The sequence below is a fragment of the Leuresthes tenuis genome, unplaced genomic scaffold (assembly GCF_036924035.1).
Source record: "Leuresthes tenuis unplaced genomic scaffold, fLeuTen1.0.hap1 SCAF_17, whole genome shotgun sequence".
Lineage (NCBI taxonomy): Eukaryota > Metazoa > Chordata > Actinopteri > Atheriniformes > Atherinopsidae > Leuresthes > Leuresthes tenuis.
Window position 1 is genome coordinate 15,717,236 of NW_027325371.1, and position 18,227 is coordinate 15,735,462.

Consider the following 18,227-nt stretch of genomic DNA (forward strand, 5'->3'; position numbering starts at 1 on the left):
TTTATTTAATTAAGAATGTGTTTTTTTGAAAATGCTGTTTGAGTATCACATAGACATTAGGGACATGAGGAATTTTAAAAGAAATTTGAAGCATATGTATCTTAAAATATTGAATTAATTTATATGTTGCCTTTAGTATTGATCAGTGTATTCACCTTTATTTGTCTGTATGGTTGTCTTAGAAATAAAATTGAATTATCAATGATAAAAATCTAATCCAAATTACTACAATATGGCTTTATTTTTTTCTTCGTTTAGTTTGTTGCCACAGTTTATGCTGGAAGCATTTCAGGAACATGTAGAGAAAATATAAACAAGAAATAATGAAAGGAACTAAGAAAAACAGGATTGCAGCTATTAAACATGGCATAGCCAGGTACTGTGACGTGAAATACGAAATAATTTGAAGTTACAAAAAACATATAAATAAATAAATATTTCTTCCTGGTGTTTGCTGTTCTGTCAGTCCCCATGAAAACATCTTTGTTTTGCACTGACTCTTACTCATAGCAGATTTATGCTTTATATTTTTACAATGCTTATGTTGCAGCATGCATGTCCTTAGTATGTTTGTCTTCAGCTTAATCACAACTTTTTTTTTTGGAAAACAAAAAAATAATCACATTGAAACATAGCAACAGGTGTAAATTTGCACTCTTATCACCAATTAAAAAAAAGTACTTTTCAGCTTTGAAATTTTTACTAATGTACCTCACTTATAATTTCATGTTTTGCTATATTGATAAAAAATGTTGATTAAGTATTCATGTTTTCATCTGTGCAACAATGAACTAAATGAACAGTGCACAACATCATTGGTGTCAGAGGGCTCCTCCTCAGGTGGTTTCATGTCACAAGTTTCCAGCTTCACAAGGGTTTTTGTTCAGGTCTGCTGATAGTTTGAGTCACTGTGACTCTCTGGCACAGTAATACACAGCATTGTCCTCAGGCTGCAGATTCTGTCCGGTTAGAGTCACCGTGTTGCTGGAAGAGTCTAAGTCAACACTGAATTTGTTCTTCAGTGAAACTGACATATATGAGACTGAATCGCCAGTATATTTTCCACCGATCCACTCCAGTCCTTTCCCTGCAGGCTGTCTGATCCAGTGTGTTCGGTAGGTGCCCACAGAATAAGAGACCTGACAGGTGATGGTCAGACGTTGGCCTGGCTGCACAGTCACAGAGGCTGGCTGTGTCAGCTGTTCACACTTTACACCTGTGGAGGGAAGCATTGAATCCATATTAACAGTGACCAGTCAGTGTGGTGTGATCATACTGTCAGTGTCTCTGCTTCAGTGAGACTCACAGCATCCAGCAGCCAGCAGCAGCAGCAGAGCTACAGAGAACATGTTGGTGTTGAAGGTGATCTGATGGGAGCCTCTCTTCTTCTGCTGTAACTGAGCATGGCATTGAGTCTTTATAGGAGTCTGTTAGGAACTTCACTTTGCATATCAGATACAGACAGGCTATAAAAACAGTGGACTTTTCTGGCTGAAGCAAAATAATCAGAATTTACACTAAAGTAGCTTCACAGTCTGTTAAAATACACCAGGCAGAAAAATTGATATTTATAAGATATTATTTGAGACTGTTTCTCTATATGGGTTGATATCATAGACTAAGTTCCATGAATGTGAAAAGTAACATTAATTAAGACGTTAACTTGACATGTTAGGTTTTATATATTATTTCTTCTCTTCTGTATCACTGTAAACCGGCCTGTCACTGACAGAGGGTAGAACATGCTGCCACTGCCACTGCTGACATAAGCAATCCACTCCAGTCCTTTTCCAGCAGCTTGTCTGATCCAAACCTTAGCATAATGACCACCAAACCCTGAATATGTGCAGGTCAGTTTTTGGGACTTTTTTGTTGACTTCATGCTTTTTGGTCACTGTCAGTAGTATCATAACTTGATTTAGAGGACTGGAGGACCCGAAATCTCAGCACAGTTAGTGACTTGACTGGAAAATCACCAAATAGCAAAATGTTGCCCCCCCCCCAAAAAAACTAATCCTTCCAAAGTAATTTCAGATTAACATAGTCTGGACAAAAACATTGCTCCAAAAAAATAAGATTGTTCCTTCATGAGTGGATGTCTGAGTTAACAGTTTCTTCAGGTCTATATAAAATGTGATGATGTCTCTTCAGAGCTTTTTGTTACCTCACATACAAGAACTTTTTGGATATGTTCCTGACACGTTGTGCAAAAATGTCCTCTGACAGTCTGCTGTCTTAAACATCTTCTATATTAAGTAATAACTGGGTAATATTTACCATGTTATTGGCATGCATCTGCCAATAAGCAGGAAGTCACAAACCACAACAACAGCTGTTCTCTCAGTGGTTTGCATCTGTCTCCATATTTACATCATCCTGTCTTTATATCATCTTACGATATTTTACTGCCACCTGGAGGTCATTTTTAAAAATTTTATTTCATAATCTTCAAGACACAATCATACACAGCAAAGTTCCCTGGCATTGATTGTCTCAGATATCCCGTGGAGATGCTCCTGTATTTATTAGTTAGTTTGCATTCATCATAATGTCAATCCAGTTAAAACCAGTCAAATGAGTGGCAATGAGTGATACATGGAAATTGGATGCAAAAATACAAATATTTAACGATATAATTACAGTGGTGTTGTATAACCATTATAATTAACAAAAAGATAAATAAATAGAATCTAAAAAAGTCTCCACTTACATTCAACTTTTATTGGTCTTATTTGTGTTTTACCTTTCTTCTGTATCCTGTATTATTTCACCATGTAACTGATTTAATTTCACAAATTCAAGCTTTAATGGTTCTATGGTGAATGTAGAATGTTCATGGTCTGTTTGATGGTCTGTTTGATTTTCTTAACAAGCATTCGGCCTCTGAGAGGTTTTCGTCAAAGTGTGCTGATGCTTTGCATTGTTGTGTGACTCTGGCACAGTAGTACACAGCAGTGTCTTCAGGCTGCATATTCTGTCCATTTAGAGTCACTGTGCTGCTGGAAGAGTCTAAGTCGATGCTAAACTTGTTCTTCAGTGAATCTTTATAGTATGAAGATCCAGTATATTTCATCCCAATCCACTCCAGTCCTTTCCCTGCAGGCTGTCTGATCCAACCTGTCCAGTAGCTGAGAGAATAAGAGACCTGACAGGTGATGGTCAGACGTTGGCCTGGTTGCACAGTCACAGAGGCTGGCTGTGTCAGCTGTTCACACTTCACATCTAGTAAAAATGAAAAAAAAAAAAAAGAGTAAAGGTGTATGTCACAAATTATAAAGTTAACAAAGAAATAATCAATGAAAATGACAAAGAATAACTCACAGGATCCAGCTGAGAAAAGCAGCAGTAGAGTTAAAGCAAACATGATTTAGTTGGTTAAAAATGGCCTGACATGAGCTCCACTGACAGTCTGCTATGAAGCTTTTATATCTGAGTTACAAAAAAAGTCTGAATTTGCATAGAAGTGATTAGGCATGTGACATGTCAGTGTTGCTCCAACTGGAGCTGAGGAAAGTCTGTTCAGTTAGTTTATCTACAGAGTGAATACACACGTCTGTATTCATCAAAACATATCCCTTTCATTATATTTTGTGGCCACATTTTATTCCTATTTATTTTTAAGGAAACTGTTCAATCGAAAGAAATTTGAATGTGATTATTGTATTCATGTAAATATTGATTTTTCTGCCCTTCCAAGAAGCATATGTGGATATTTACCTACTGTATATGTGTCCAACTTTAGCTTTGTGCAGTTTTAGCAAACAACAAAACCCACGTTTGTAAAGCCAGAGATGTTGATAGTTACAAATATTTACAAATATTTTGGATTAATAAGAAAAAAACTTAAAATCAAGATGATTAAAAGAAATGAATAGGTTTCAGATTTAGTTTTTTTTTCAAGGTGCAAGAGTTTTTATTTTGACATTCATTCTGCAGACAAACTATAGAGAGTTGATCAGTGACATCCTGTAAATAACTTCCAAAACGTCCTAATATATATATATTTAAATAAAGATATATCAAGATTTTCTCTGACTATCTGCTAAAAAACACAAATACTAGGCAATAAGCTAAATTTGAGTTGTGGCGTAGAGCACAATAGCAGCACTGGCTTTCCTCTGACATTTAGAAGATGGAATTTGATCTGGTGCCACATCCATTTTAACTTGATGAGAGCTGTTTGGCTACAGTAGTCATTTGTCATAAATACAATTTTATTTTCTGACAAATGTAATGCAACTAAAGTGGTCACCCATCTGTGTACCATACACTTTTAGTTACTGCTGTAAAAACTCTCAAATCTAATAAGCAGATAACATGTTACAGATCCATTTGTGGACCAAACACATATTTTTGAGCCTCCTCTTGTTCATTGTGTATTTGTGCAGGTCTGTTGGTGGTTTGTGTCACTGTGTGCGTACACAGTAGTAAACAGCTGTGTCCTCAGGCTGCATATTCTGCCCTGTTAATCTCACTGATCTATCAGCAGTCAGGGTGTGGTAAAGGAACTTGTTCTTCAGAGCATTATTTTGCTCAAAGCCGCCACTTCCCCACCGATGAAAAATCCACTCCAGTGCTTTTCCTTCACGCTGTCTGATCCAAGCTGTTCCGTAGCTGCCATCAGTCAAAGAATAACCAGAGACCCGACAGATGATGGTCAAAGTCTGTCCAGGCTGCACAACCTTTGATTCCGGCTGGATGAGATCAATACTTTGGACACCTGAGGAAACACAAATCAACATTATCTCCATCATTCATCTGAATATTCTGTGTTTCTGATGTGATTATTAGTGTGAATCCACTGAAAGCTCCTCACAGGATCCAGCTGCCAGCAGCAGTATCAGAGTTAAAGAGAACATGGTTGATGCGGACGCTGAACTGGTGTGAACCTTGTTGGCACAGAGATACGCTTTTCACTTCCTTAAGAAGAAACACGGAAGAGGCATAATTTACATATTTATTATAGTAAGCAAAGTAAAGCACATTTAAATTAATCGAAGGAAAAAAATACATCTTTGAACACACAAAAGAAAATTAAAGATTCATTTTTCATGGGAGAAATGACAACAGCTGTCACCTGCAATAATTCAATTAACTCTAAATTACAGTGTTTAACAACATTTGATTTACTTTTCACTTGGTTCTTAGTAAAACTGCATATAAATATCATATTCTGTCCACTTAGAGGCACTGTTTTGCTGGCGTCTACGTTGAGACTGAACTTGTCTTCGAAACAAAAATTACATTACAATCCAAATTACTACAGCATTACTTTAAAAACATTTCAATCTTTTTTCCCAATGTTCACACATATTAACTTCACTGCCTCTTTTATTGCATCAAAATAGTATATTCATTCAAATATTCAAACGATTGTTGCCTTTTTCTCTACTGTTATAAAAAGCTTTTTTTACTCATTTATTCTATTTTATTTTAAGAATAAATAAGGGTAAGTTATTTTAAGGGACAGGAACTGAATAAATGAATTAGCTGAGAACGGCTCTGCAGTTCAAGTATCACAGTGGGTATAACAGATGCTAATTTGTGACACTGAGAAGGGCTTTTACAGAACAAAAATATTAAAACTACAGTAAATAAAAAGGAGAACATGCGGAAAACTGTAAATAATAATAATATAATGGTTAAGAATTTGATTTAGGAAACAGTGATTAAAAGTTAGACATGATTATAATTCTGTTGCTAAATCCACCAAAGTTTCACAGCTGTCCAAACAAAATTTCAACTTTCCAGTAAATTTCATTATGAACAGGTAGCATGCTCCATATTTTTGCTCCTTTCACAGAAAAAAGTTGTCCGAGTAAAAGATGTACTACAAACTGGGACTTAACAATTGCCACATGAAGCACCTCCAGTAGATTTGGTGCAATATTGTAATTTCTTTGTAGATTTGTGGTTGTGTCATTCTGCACAATTAATCTTTACCCTGTATATAGTTTGAAATTAAATACTGTGAATAATGTTCATATATTTTACTTCATGCAGAAACCATGATTTATTTATAATTTCAAAACCCACACAGACAAATAATGAACAATAGTTTATTAGCTACTTCTCACTTGTCACTTGAGTTCTAGCAAAAATAACTAGTGGGTTTTTGTGCAGCTGTTTTATCCACCTTAGTGTGGGTGTCGAGCACAATAATAAACAGCCGAATCTTCTGTCCTGAGACTGCTCATCTGCAGATACACCTGCTGTTTGCTGTTGTCTCTGGAGATGGTAAATCTGCCTTGAACTGGCTGAGCGTAGTATTTGCTTGTATCTATAGTAGCGACCCACTCCAATCCTTTACCAGGAGCCTGTCTGACCCAGCCCATCATGTGGCTGCTGAATGTGAATCCAGAGCCCGTGCATGTCAGCGTGTGAGATTCTCCAGGCCTTTTAACCACTGGTTCTGATTCTGTCAGAGTCTGACCATCAACAACTGTTGAAGGAAAAACAAGAGAATGTCAACACGCTTATATGTGAAATGGTCAAATCAAATCAAGATACAGGAAAATTTGTAACTGAGAAAAGTGTTAAAAAGCTATTAAGTGTAAAGTTTGATTAAATATTTCACCTGCACCGCAGATGATCAAAAGGAACAACCCTGTCCTGCAGTACATATTGTTAAACTGTGAGTCTGCTGTTCTCTGTCAGGCCCAGTGAAGGCAAACATATAGATGAAAAGCACAGCTTTGTTTTGCATTGACTCCTCCTCACAGTAAATTTTGCATATGGAAATAACAAGCTCTCAAACAAATGTTTAATGAGATTTATATCATTCAGATCATACGGTATACTTGATATATATTGAATAATTTGGATCAATTTTCCCGCTGGTTGAAAACAAAAAAAAACAAACAAGTTGAACTTTTTCAGGCCTACACATGATTACATTTTGTGTACATTGAGAGCATTACAAATACTAATCTAAAAAAGCTAAAATATTATTCATTTGGACTTGTGTGTTTCTGGATATTTGCAGTAGATGTGTCCTTTTTCATAAAAAGAAATTTGAAAATGATGATGTTTAAAGAAAACAGCAAATGTAAAGTTACTTCTGTGACTCAAATAGCCAAATGATTCTTTGTAAACAGTGACCACATGGAAGTGAAGCTGGCTCTCCAAAGTTCTACTGCTCCATGTTTGATCGTTAGCTTGCATAATTGAGTTTCTGCTTTAATATTTTTATGGATGTGACTAATTTATCATCATATGTTCTAATTATATTGATATATAAACTGCTTATTAAATATGTTTGCAACAATGAAGAACAATAAAATATTAGTGGTTTGAGAGCTCCTCCTCTGGTTGCTTCATGGCACGCATGTTCAGCCTCTGAAGGGTTTTTGTTCAGGTCTCCTGATGCTTTGTGTTACTGTGACTCTCTGGCACAGTAATACACAGCAGTGTCCTCAGGCTGCAGATTCTGTCCATTTAGAGTCACTCTCTTGCTGGAAGTGTCTAAGTCGATACTGAATTTATTCTTCAGGGAATCTTTGTAGAATGAATCTCCAGTATATTTTCCACCAATCCACTCCAGTCCTTTCCCTGCAGGCTGTCTGATCCAGTGTGTTCGGTAGCTGCCCAGAGAATAAGAGACCTGACAGGTGATGGTCAGACGTTGGCCTGGCTGCACAGTCACAGAGGCTGGCTGTGTCAGCTGTTCACACTTTACACCTGTGGCAGAAAACATGTTGAATCAGTACAACAACAGTGAACAGTCAGTGTGATCATACTGTCAGTGTCTCTGCCTCAGTGAGACTCACAGCATCCAGCAGCCAGCAGCAGCAGCAGAGCTACAGAGAACATGTTGGGAGCTTGTCTTGTTTTACTGCAAACGTGAACAAGACGCCAAGTCTTTATGTCAGGCTCTCAGGAAGTTCAATTTGCATAAGCCTTATATTGAAAGGCTACAGCAGAAAGTTTCTTGCCTCACAGGTTGCTGTTTGAAGTTGTGGTGTGATGTATAGGTTTGAAAATATATTCTATATGCAGCACATTGTTATCTATTTTTGTCATTGCAAAACTTTTAAAACTATTCAGATAAGTCAGTGTAGAAGAAATACAATCAAAACACATAAATAAACAGAATATGTGATACTTATAGTCTCAATATGTTTTTACATATTTATCAGTTTCTGTCTCCTGTGTCATAGTGTCTCTCGAGCACAATAACTCACAGCAGAATCTTTTGAATATGTGCAGGTCAGTCTGTGGGATCCTGCAGGTCTTTTTACCACTGGTTCAGACTCAGTCCATGTATGTGTCGACCATCAGTACCTAAACAAAGACAACTCATTATTTATTGCAAAGCAGTCGTTCTTCCATCAAAACAGTTATCATATATTCGTACAGATACATTTGTAAGAAGATGTGTTGTTCTTATCTGTCCATTTAACCCAGAGATTAACAAAAACAACCTATTTCATTGTTTTGTTGATGAAATACATATTTACATACCCATAAAACTCAGCAGCAACAATCAGCTGCAGCCTTTTCTGAGATGTGTGTGTGTGTTGTTGGTTTTTGTAAAGTCTCTTTATTAAAATGAACCTCTGTGTTTCTGATACATTAATACAGAGGGCAGAGTCCTCTGGTCTTAGGTTGGACTGTCTCAGATGTTCCATGCTGTTATCAGCAGGTGTTATATCTTTATTTTTTTGTCAAGTGTTGAACTTTTTTTAACAAGTAGTAATGAATTTATAGTAAGAAATATTAAATAGTAATGCAAGCGATTGTTCAGGTCTCCTGATGGTTTGAGTTGCAGAGAATTATCTTTGAAAACACACCTGCTAAAGTTTCCCTTTTTTACAAATTTCATAAAATTAGTAATAATATTCAGAGGCAATCTGTCAAAATACTTAACTTATTGAAGCTATCATGGCCAATATTTTAAATTCTTCAAATTAAATCTGTGTTTGTGCGTGTCTAAATTAAGCAGTTTGATTGATGTGTTGACTGAAGATATTGAATTGTTGAACACACAGACAACTCATTAGCCACTGTGATGCAGCCATTCTGTCTTATTTATGAATTTATGATAAAATATGTTGTCCTTACCAGCCCAGTTAACTGAGAGGAAGAGACAACCAATCACAACCTCAGGTCTGATCACTGTAAAAGCCACTTGTCAGAGTCTAGTCTACAATGTATATGTCAGTGATTGAGTACAATCTTAAACTTTGTAACATATATGTAAAGATGGCAGAGATCAGACTTCACATCAACTCATCCCCCTTTTAGAGTAACACGCACCAAATTATTTCTTTTTTTTTTTTTAAATGTTTGATTTGTAATATAAAATTGTCAATGTAATTTACAATAAATGCATATTTTCTTTCAATGAGTTAAGCTCAAATTATTTGTGGTGTGAGGGCTCCTCCTCTGGTGGTTTCATGCAACAAGTGTTCAGGCTCTGAGAGGTTTTTGTTCAGGTCTCCTGATGCTGTGTATTACTGTGAGTCTTTGGCACAGTAATACACAGCAGTGTCTTCAGGCTGCATATTCTGTCCATTTAGAGTCACTGTCTTGATGGAAGTGTCTATGTCGATACTAAACTTGTTCTTCAGTGAATCTTTGTAGGCACTGTTTCCAGTATATTTGCTCCCAATCCACTCCAGTCCTTTCCCTGCAGGCTGTCTGATCCAAGCTGTCCAGTAGCTGCTGAGAGAATAAGAGACCTGACAGGTGATGGTCAGACGTTGGCCTGACTGCACAGTCATAGAGGCTGGCTGTATCAGCTGTTCACACTTTACACCTGTGTAGGAAAAAAGAGTGAATGTAGAATCAGTAAAACAACAGTGAACAGTCAGTGTGGTGTGATCATACTGTCAGTGTCTCTGCCTCAGTGAGACTCACAGCATCCAGCAGCCAGCAGCAGCAGCAGAGCTACAGAGAACATGTTGGTGTTGAAGGTGATCTGATGAGAGCTTCTCTTCTTCTGATACAGCTGACAGTGTGAGGTCGAGTGTTTATATTAGACTGGCAGGATGCTCACTTTGCATAGGGGGAGCTCGACAGTTTGTACAGTAGATGCAGAAAGATTGAGGTCCTGTCACAGACAATACAAAATGTTGTTGTGAGCATTTACATTGGCACATATTTAAAGGACAGTCATTTAATAGACACCTACTAGATTTTGCATTTTTTACATATTTCGTACAAATTTGAAAAACAATTTAGCATCTGACAAAATACATAATTAGTTTGACATGTCATCATTACCTGTATGTGCCTTTAAATTATTGGAAGAACAAAACTGCTCAGGATCATCCATCCATTTCCCAAACCCAGAGGAGCCTTTTGTACAGGATCGTGTCTCAATAAAACTGCTTTATGTGTTGATTGAGGATGTTGAATTATTGTTTTTTTCTGGTTCAGACTGACAGACAGCCCACGACTGTAATCTCATTATGTTTTTGTTTTTTTGAGAAAAAATGCTTCGTTCTCACCAGCTCACTTAACAGACAGAATTATCCAGTTTACAGCGTGTATGTCAGCAAATTGTTGTCTATCTTTAACTGTTTTACACATATATAGAGATAGAATTGGTTTCCATCAGCTCTTATCTTATCCAAATTTCTGAAAACTTTTATTTTTTCTCAATCCTTTTAGATTATAATAAAAATGCATCTGTGTTTCTGTGCTAAATAGGATTTTTCACCAAAGTTATTTGTTTATATTTTCAGGAATGCATGTGAAAAAGACAAGTAACGAGAAACATAGCAGGAAGGAAAAGATGAGGATGCTAGATGTGATACTTGTGAGAACTTAGAATGAGATCTGGGAGTGACGACAGATAGTTGAGGATTTGGGCTTTTATTGTTGTTGTTTTCTTTTTTTAATATGAAATATAATGAAATTTAAATTCACAAAAAAAGATGAAAAATAAAAAATCTGATCTATTGTTGATACATTTATTTATAAGGTGTATCTGCACTTAATGTTGATGACAATGTATGATCATTTTAATTCCCAACTAAATACTGGCAACGTCAGATTCTTAATTTTCCTTAATTATTTTTTATTTTACTAATTATTTTATTTTATTTATTTTTAGTTTTTTTAGGCATTTTACATGAGGAGAATTTAATAAATTATTATATCACAGACTTTTTTCATTGAGCTTGACACAAATTATTAGTGTGCAAAGAGCTCCTCCTCTGGTGGCTTCATGCAACAAGTGTTCTGGCTCTGAGAGGTTTTTGTTCAGGTCTGCTGATGCTTTGTGTTACTGTGGGTATCTGGCACAGTAATACACAGCACTGTCCTCAGGCTGCATATTCTGTCCATTTAGAGTCACTGTCTTGCTGGAAGAGTCAGTGTTGATACTGAACTTGTTCTTTAGTGAATCTTTGTAGCCTGGGTTGTTTCCATCCATTGCATATCCAATCCACTCCATTACTTTCCCGGCAGGATGTCTGATCCAGTATGTCCAGTAGCTGCTGAGAGAATAAGAGACCTGACAGGTGATGGTCAGACGTTGGCCTGGCTGCACAGTCACAGAGGCTGGCTGTGTCAGCTGTTCACACTGTACACCTGTGGAGGAAAACACGTTGAATCAGTACAACAACAGTGAACAGTCAGTGTGGTGTGATCATACTGTCAGTGTCTCTGCCTCAGTGAGACTCACAGCATCCAGCAGCCAGCAGCAGCAGCAGAGCTACAGAGAACATGTTGGGAGCTTGTCTTGTTTTACTGCAAACGTGAACAAGACACCAAGTCTTTATGTCAGGCTCTCAGGAAGTTCAATTTGCATAAGCCTTATATTGAAAGGCTTCAACAGAATGTTTCTCGCCTCACAGGTGGCTTTTTGGAGTTATGTTGTGATGTATATGTTTGAAAATATATTCTATATGAAGCACATTGTTATTTTTTTTTCATTGCAAAACTTTTAAAATACAATACAATCAAAATGCATAAATAAACCGTATATGTGATACTTATAGTCTCATAGTCTTATAGTAAATTCATGTAAAAATGTAAAACAACGCTGCACAGGATCATGTCTAAATTAAGCGGTTTGATTGATGTGTTGACTGAAGATGTTGAATTGTAGTTTATTTCTGAGTGAGAAATACAAAAGGTAAACTGTGACTTCATTCTGCTGATGAGTTCTTGTACAGTGTTTATGCCTCCTGTGTCGCTGTGACTCTCGAGCACAGTAATAAACAGCAGAATCCTCAGTGGTCAAACTGTTCATCTGCAGATACACCTGCTGTCTGCTGTTGTCTCTGGAGATGATGAACCGACCTTTCACTGACTGAAAGTTGTAGATGCTACCACTGCTATCACTGATAGTAGCAATCCACTCCAGTCCTTTTACAGCTGTCTGTTTGACCAAAGCAGTATCTATCACCACCAAACCCTACATATGTGCAGGTCAGTTTGTGAGATTCTCCAGGCCTTTAACCACTGGTTCAGACTCAGTCAGTGTTTGACCATCAGTACCTGCACACATACAACTCATTAGCTACTGTGATGCAGCCATTCTGTCTTATTTATTAATTTATGATAGGATATGTTGTCCTTACCAGCCTAGTTAACTGAAAGGAAGAGAAAACCTATCACAACCTCAGGTCTGATCATTGTAAAAGCCACTTGTCAGAGTCCAGTCTACAATGTAAATGTCAGTTAATGAGTACATGTCTTAGACTTTCTCACATATATAAAAAAATAGAGAGATCAGACTTTGCATCAACTCCTCCTCTTAGAGGAACACACCCCATCTCAAACACTTTACTTCAAACTTGATCTATTTAATCATCATTTTATGTAATCAATCTAAATATATAGATATATGGTAATAAATTGATGTATAAATATATTTATTACTGTCTACAGAATTTCATTGTTTAGTCATGCTTCATATGTGATGTTGAAGAGTGACTTTATGTTTTATTACAGTTAAAGCACATGTTGATGGAAACCATTAAAATCAGGATTTTATAACCACAACAACTGCTGCTTTAATGCTGTTTATACTTCAGCTTGTAGTCGTGTTGTCTGCACAACAAATGGTGAAATGGAAACATGGATGATTCAATTCAATAAAATAAAGTTTTATTTATGTAGCACCAAATTACAACAAAGGTCATCTCAAGGCACTTAAATAATGTAGTCCAATTCAAGCCAATTGGAATTCAATTCATTGTAATCATAATCCAATGAAATCCAATTAATTCATTTCAAAATAATCCAATTCATTTATATAGAGTCAACCAAAAACAATATCCTAGCTGAGGAAACCAACAGATTGCACCGAAACTTGCCTTCTGTCCAATCTCCTGTCCTGAGCGACTGTGGAAAGGAACAACTCCCTTTTAACAGGAAGAAACCTCTGGCATCATGGGATGATGAATTGATGAAGACACATTCAGTTTTAAACACTTAATGCAAATGTATTAATGATGCTTGCACTTATACTCTGACCCTAAACGCTGTGCGTCTATGCTGTTGTTTCTTATGTTGTCATGATTTTGCTTAAAATTCTTACAAGGATGGCAGAAATTTTACGTTTTCACATTAAATGTTTGATAGCCTTTAGCTGAACAAATGCTGTGAACCATCTTGTAAGTCTTTTTTTTTTTATTATAGTTTGAGTGCTGAGTCTCTCTTTCATAGGAATAGAATCTTCAGTATATCAATGATCAAATTTGCAAAATTGTGTGACATTTATGAGGAAACCTAAATTTGAAAAAAAAGCTTTGAGCTGATTAAAACATATATTACAATATCTTCTATATCCATCTAAGTTAACATAATTTTTATATGAAAACATAAGTGTTATTTACATTAAATACAACTCTTCTTTCATTGAGGTCATCTTAAATCATTAGTGGTTTTAGGGCGCCTCCTCTGGTGGTTTCATGCAACATGTGTTCAGGCTCTGATGGGTTTTTGTTCAGGTCTCCTGATGCTTTGTGTCACTGTGACTCTCTCGCACAGTAATACACAGCAGTGTCTTCAGGCTGCATATTCTGTCCATTTAGAGTCACTGTATTGCTGGAAGTATCGAGGTCAATACTGAACTTGTTTTTCAGTGAATCTTTGTAGTGAGTGCCTCCAGTATATCTCATCCCAATCCATTCCAGTCCTTTCCCTGCAGGCTGTCTGATCCAAGCTGTGTACCAGCTGCTGAGAGAATAAGATACCTGACAGGTGATGGTCAGACGTTGGCCTGGCTGCACAGTCATAGAGGCTGGCTGTGTCAGCTGTTCACACTTTACACCTGTGGAAGAAAATATGTTGAATCAGTACAACAACAGTGAACAGTCAGTGTGGTGTGATCATACTGTCAGTGTCTCTGCCTCAGTGAGACTCACAGCATCCAGCAGCCAGCAGCAGCAGCAGAGCTACAGAGAACATGTTGGTGTTGAAGGTGATCTGATATTTTGTCTTCTGCTGAAGCTGGAAGCCCGACATCCTGTCTTTATAGGATGAAACCCGTGACCATGTTTAATTTGCATTAAAAAAAAAGAATTTGGTCTGGCAGATAATAAAAGTGGGATGTCACAAAGAAAGTGAAACTATACATTCATATTCCCACGTAAACCAGAGGGAAAATTTGTCTTCACACTAGGATGCAACTACTATAATAAAATCCGATTTAATTTTATTATACAATGGCCGTTATCTAGTGTTGTTTGTTGATGCTTAGAAATACTTTTTTTTTTTAATTGAAAATGATATTCCAATAAAGCACCTCTTGAATTTACATGTGGAAAAACAAGGTCCATGCTGCCACCTGTTGCTCTTTGTGAAACATTTTGATGAAGTTTTTGTTAAGCCTCTACTGTATGTCTGCTGCACAGTGATACACAGCAGAGTCCTCTGGTTTAAACTGGACAGTCAGATACACCATGTTGTTGATGTTATCTCTGCTGATTTCTGTTATTCCCATCAGACTGCTGGCATATCCATACTCAGCTGCTTCACTGTGTACATATCCCATTCAAGCCATTGGTTTTCCTACAGATTTTCTGAGCCATTCCTTACTGCAGCAGGTCAACGTAAAGCCATATCCCTTCCAGAGAGACTTAAGGTCTCCTTTTTTTTTTTTTTTTTGGAGCGTTTTTCTGGCATGTTTTTTATTGATTTATTTATTACCGGCCAACTATAAGGAAATGCTGTCTGATAAAAGCTTAACTGCAAGAAAGCAAGAGAGCTTACAGGGCAGAGGGAAAGCAAGCAGCAGAAGAGTGAGTGTGTTCATCATCCTGAGGAGATATGATCTCTACAAGACCAGGCTTCAGGTCAGATATATGGTGTTCAGATTGAATATTTCTATCAAGATATCAGGTGGAGGCAGTGGCTCCTGTAACTGTTATAGTTTGATTGATATATATGCAATTTAATTTGCATTCATGTTCAAACACATATTTTAGACTTTGAAATAAAAAGAAAATAAATACTCCTCTGAAGTTTATCCTAAAGTTTTATTATATTCAATAACAAGGTGTGCCTCACAGACAGTGAATAGGATAATGTCACTAGTTATTTAAGTATTCATATTAGTAATTGATATTGGTTTGTAGTCTTTGTCTACATCTTTATCGGTGCAGGTTTGTACATCATATACAGTAAGCACATAGTAGCTGCTATCTGAGGCACAGTCATATGTTAAGTTACAAGTTGTTCAACTCATTTAGACAGAATTTAAATTTTAAAATTTAAAGTTAAAATAAACACTCAGACCGGAAAATGCAACTGAAATTAATATCAAATCAGTTATTTCTCAAATGTTTTAGTGGAAATTGATGAGAATCAAAACAAAATATTCAGGAAATGTAATGTTCTATATGGTGAAGGTAAAAAGAGGAAGTAGTTTTTGTATGAGCCTCCTGTTCATGTCTCTCATGGTGTGTCTCTGGCACAGTAATACACTGCTGTGTCCTCGGTCTTCAGACTGTTCATCTGTAGATAGACTTTACTGCTGGAGTCATCTCTGGAGATGGTGAATCGGCCCTGGACTGACTGGGAGTAAAAGAAATGAGAACTGCCTGTGTGTACAAAAGCAATCCACTCCAGTCCTTTTCCAGGAGCCTGTCGAACCCAGTTCATGGGATAGCTGCTGAATGTGAATCCAGAGCCTGTACAGGTCAGTCTGTGGGATTCTCCAGGCCTTTTGATTACTGGTTCAGACTCTGTCAGGGTCTGTCCAGCAACACCTGTCAAGAGAATTTAAACAAAATCTAGTGAAATACGCTGATGGAACAAACAGAACCTATGAAGTATTAGGGTCAATAAACATTTCACCTGCGCAGCAGATATATAAAAGCAGCAGTCCTGTCCAAACAGTCATTGTGTTAAGGTGAGTGTTCGCTGTTATCTGCCATCCTGTGTGCAGTCAGATAAGTAGAGATGTTAGACATGTAGGTTTTGCATTGACTCCTCCTCACAGGAAGAATACAGCTCCATCAGATTTGAATCCGTTATGAAACCAAATTAATTTTAACGTGTTGATAACACACAATTTTTTTTAATCAGGAGGCTAAAATAACATGTAAAACATAAAGGTTATGATCATTGAAATGCACATCATTTATCATAAGATCACCAAGTCTTAATGCAAGAACGATGATTAAACTCAGTCCTAGTACTAGACTGCCCTCTAGTGTTTTGAAATGGGGGGGTGATTATTCCATATGTTAACATGGAAAAAGACATGACTTTGGGTTTTGTTTTGCCCAAAAGTTGTAATCATGTGAACACTCTCAGCCTGGGATTATTCTCTTTGCCAGATACATATGTCCACATCCACTCAACAACAGATGTTCTGTTGTTTTCTTTAACATAATATTCACTGTTTAGAGGCAGTGTGGCAACGCTGAGTGAAATGTTTAGAAATGTGTTCCTGTTTATATTGAATGAATGTTGACTTACTGTGTTGCAGTCTGGTCTACAGTTTAGAGACGTGAAATGCAGACCATATCAAAGTATATCAAAAAGAGAGTCTGACTGCTTATGAAAATATGAATTCTTCTCCATAAATGTTCAAACCAGGAATAGTGTGCCTGTCTTTGGAGATTAGTCAAGAGTCTCATGCTTGTCTTCCTGGTGGTGATGACAGATAGAGGAAGTAGTTTTTGTATGAGTCTCCTGTTTCTGTCTCTCACTGTGTGTGTCTTGCACAGTAATACACTGCTGTGTCCTCAGTCTTCAGACTGTTCATCTGTAGATAGACTTTGCTGCTGGAGTCATCTCTGGAGATGGTGAATCGGCCCTGGACTGACTGGGAGTAATATTTAGAAGTACTGCCTGTGTGTACAAAAGCAATCCACTCCAGTCCTTTTCCAGGAGCCTGTCGAACCCAGTCCATGGGATAGCTGCTGAATGTGAATCCAGAGCCTGTACAAGTCAGTCTGTGGGATTCTCCAGGCCTTTTGATCACTGGTTCAGACTCTGTCAGGGTCTGTCCAGCAACACCTGTCAAGAGAATTTAAACAAAATCTAGTGAAATACGCTGATGGCACAAACAGGATCTATGAAGTATTAGGGTCAATAAACATTTCACCTGCGCAGCAGATATATAAAAGCAGCAGTCCTGTCCAAACAGTCATTGTGTTAAGGTGAGTGTTCGCTGTTATCTGCCATCCTGTGTGCAGTCAGATAAGTAGAGATGTTAGACATGTAGGTTTTGCATTGACTCCTCCTCACAGCAAGAATACAGCTCCATCAGATTTGAATCCGTTATGAAACCAAATGAATTTTAACGTGTTGATAACACACATTAACATGAACACCTGCCAGTAACACATTGATAACACACAATTTCTTTTAATCAGGAGGCTAAAATAATATGTAAAACATAAAGGTTTTGATCATTAAAATGCACATTATTTATCATAAGATCACCAAGTCTTAATGCAAGAACGATGATTAAACTCAGTCCTAGTACTAGACTGCCCTCTAGTGTTTTGAAATGGGGGGGTGATTATTCCATATCTTAACATGGAAAAAGACATGACTTTGGGTTTTGTTTTGCCCAAAAGTTGTAATCATGTGAACACTCTCAGCCTGGGATTTTTCTCTTTGTCAGATACATATGTCCACTTCCACTCAACAACAGATGTTCTGTTGTTTTCTTTAACATAATATTCACTGTTTAGAGGCAGTGTGGCAACGCTGAGTGAAATGTTTAGAAATGTGTTCCTGTTTATATTGAATGAATGTTGACTTACTGTGTTGCAGTCTGGTCTACAGTTTAGAGACGTGAAATGCAG

The 18,227-nt window shown here is 37.1% G+C and overlaps 4 gene segments (V, D, J or C); all 4 read right to left on the reverse strand.

Moving 5' to 3' along the window:
- Window positions 1–7,375: 7,375 nt before the first annotated feature.
- LOC140273891 (Ig heavy chain V region XIG14-like) lies at window positions 7,376–7,816 on the reverse strand. The segment is given in 2 exon segments: window positions 7,376–7,680; window positions 7,770–7,816. Coding segments are annotated over 2 exon segments (348 nt in total).
- A 1,639-nt stretch (window positions 7,817–9,455) lies between these two features.
- LOC140273914 (immunoglobulin heavy variable 5-51-like) lies at window positions 9,456–9,904 on the reverse strand. The segment is given in 2 exon segments: window positions 9,456–9,760; window positions 9,862–9,904. Coding segments are annotated over 2 exon segments (348 nt in total).
- A 1,254-nt stretch (window positions 9,905–11,158) lies between these two features.
- Window positions 11,159–11,678, reverse strand: LOC140273890 (immunoglobulin heavy variable 3-30-3-like). The segment is given in 2 exon segments: window positions 11,159–11,541; window positions 11,636–11,678. Coding segments are annotated over 2 exon segments (351 nt in total).
- Window positions 11,679–13,928: 2,250 nt separating this feature from the next.
- Window positions 13,929–14,427, reverse strand: LOC140273915 (Ig heavy chain V region 5A-like). The segment is given in 2 exon segments: window positions 13,929–14,233; window positions 14,328–14,427. Coding segments are annotated over 2 exon segments (405 nt in total).
- Between the last annotated feature and the right edge of the window lie 3,800 nt (window positions 14,428–18,227).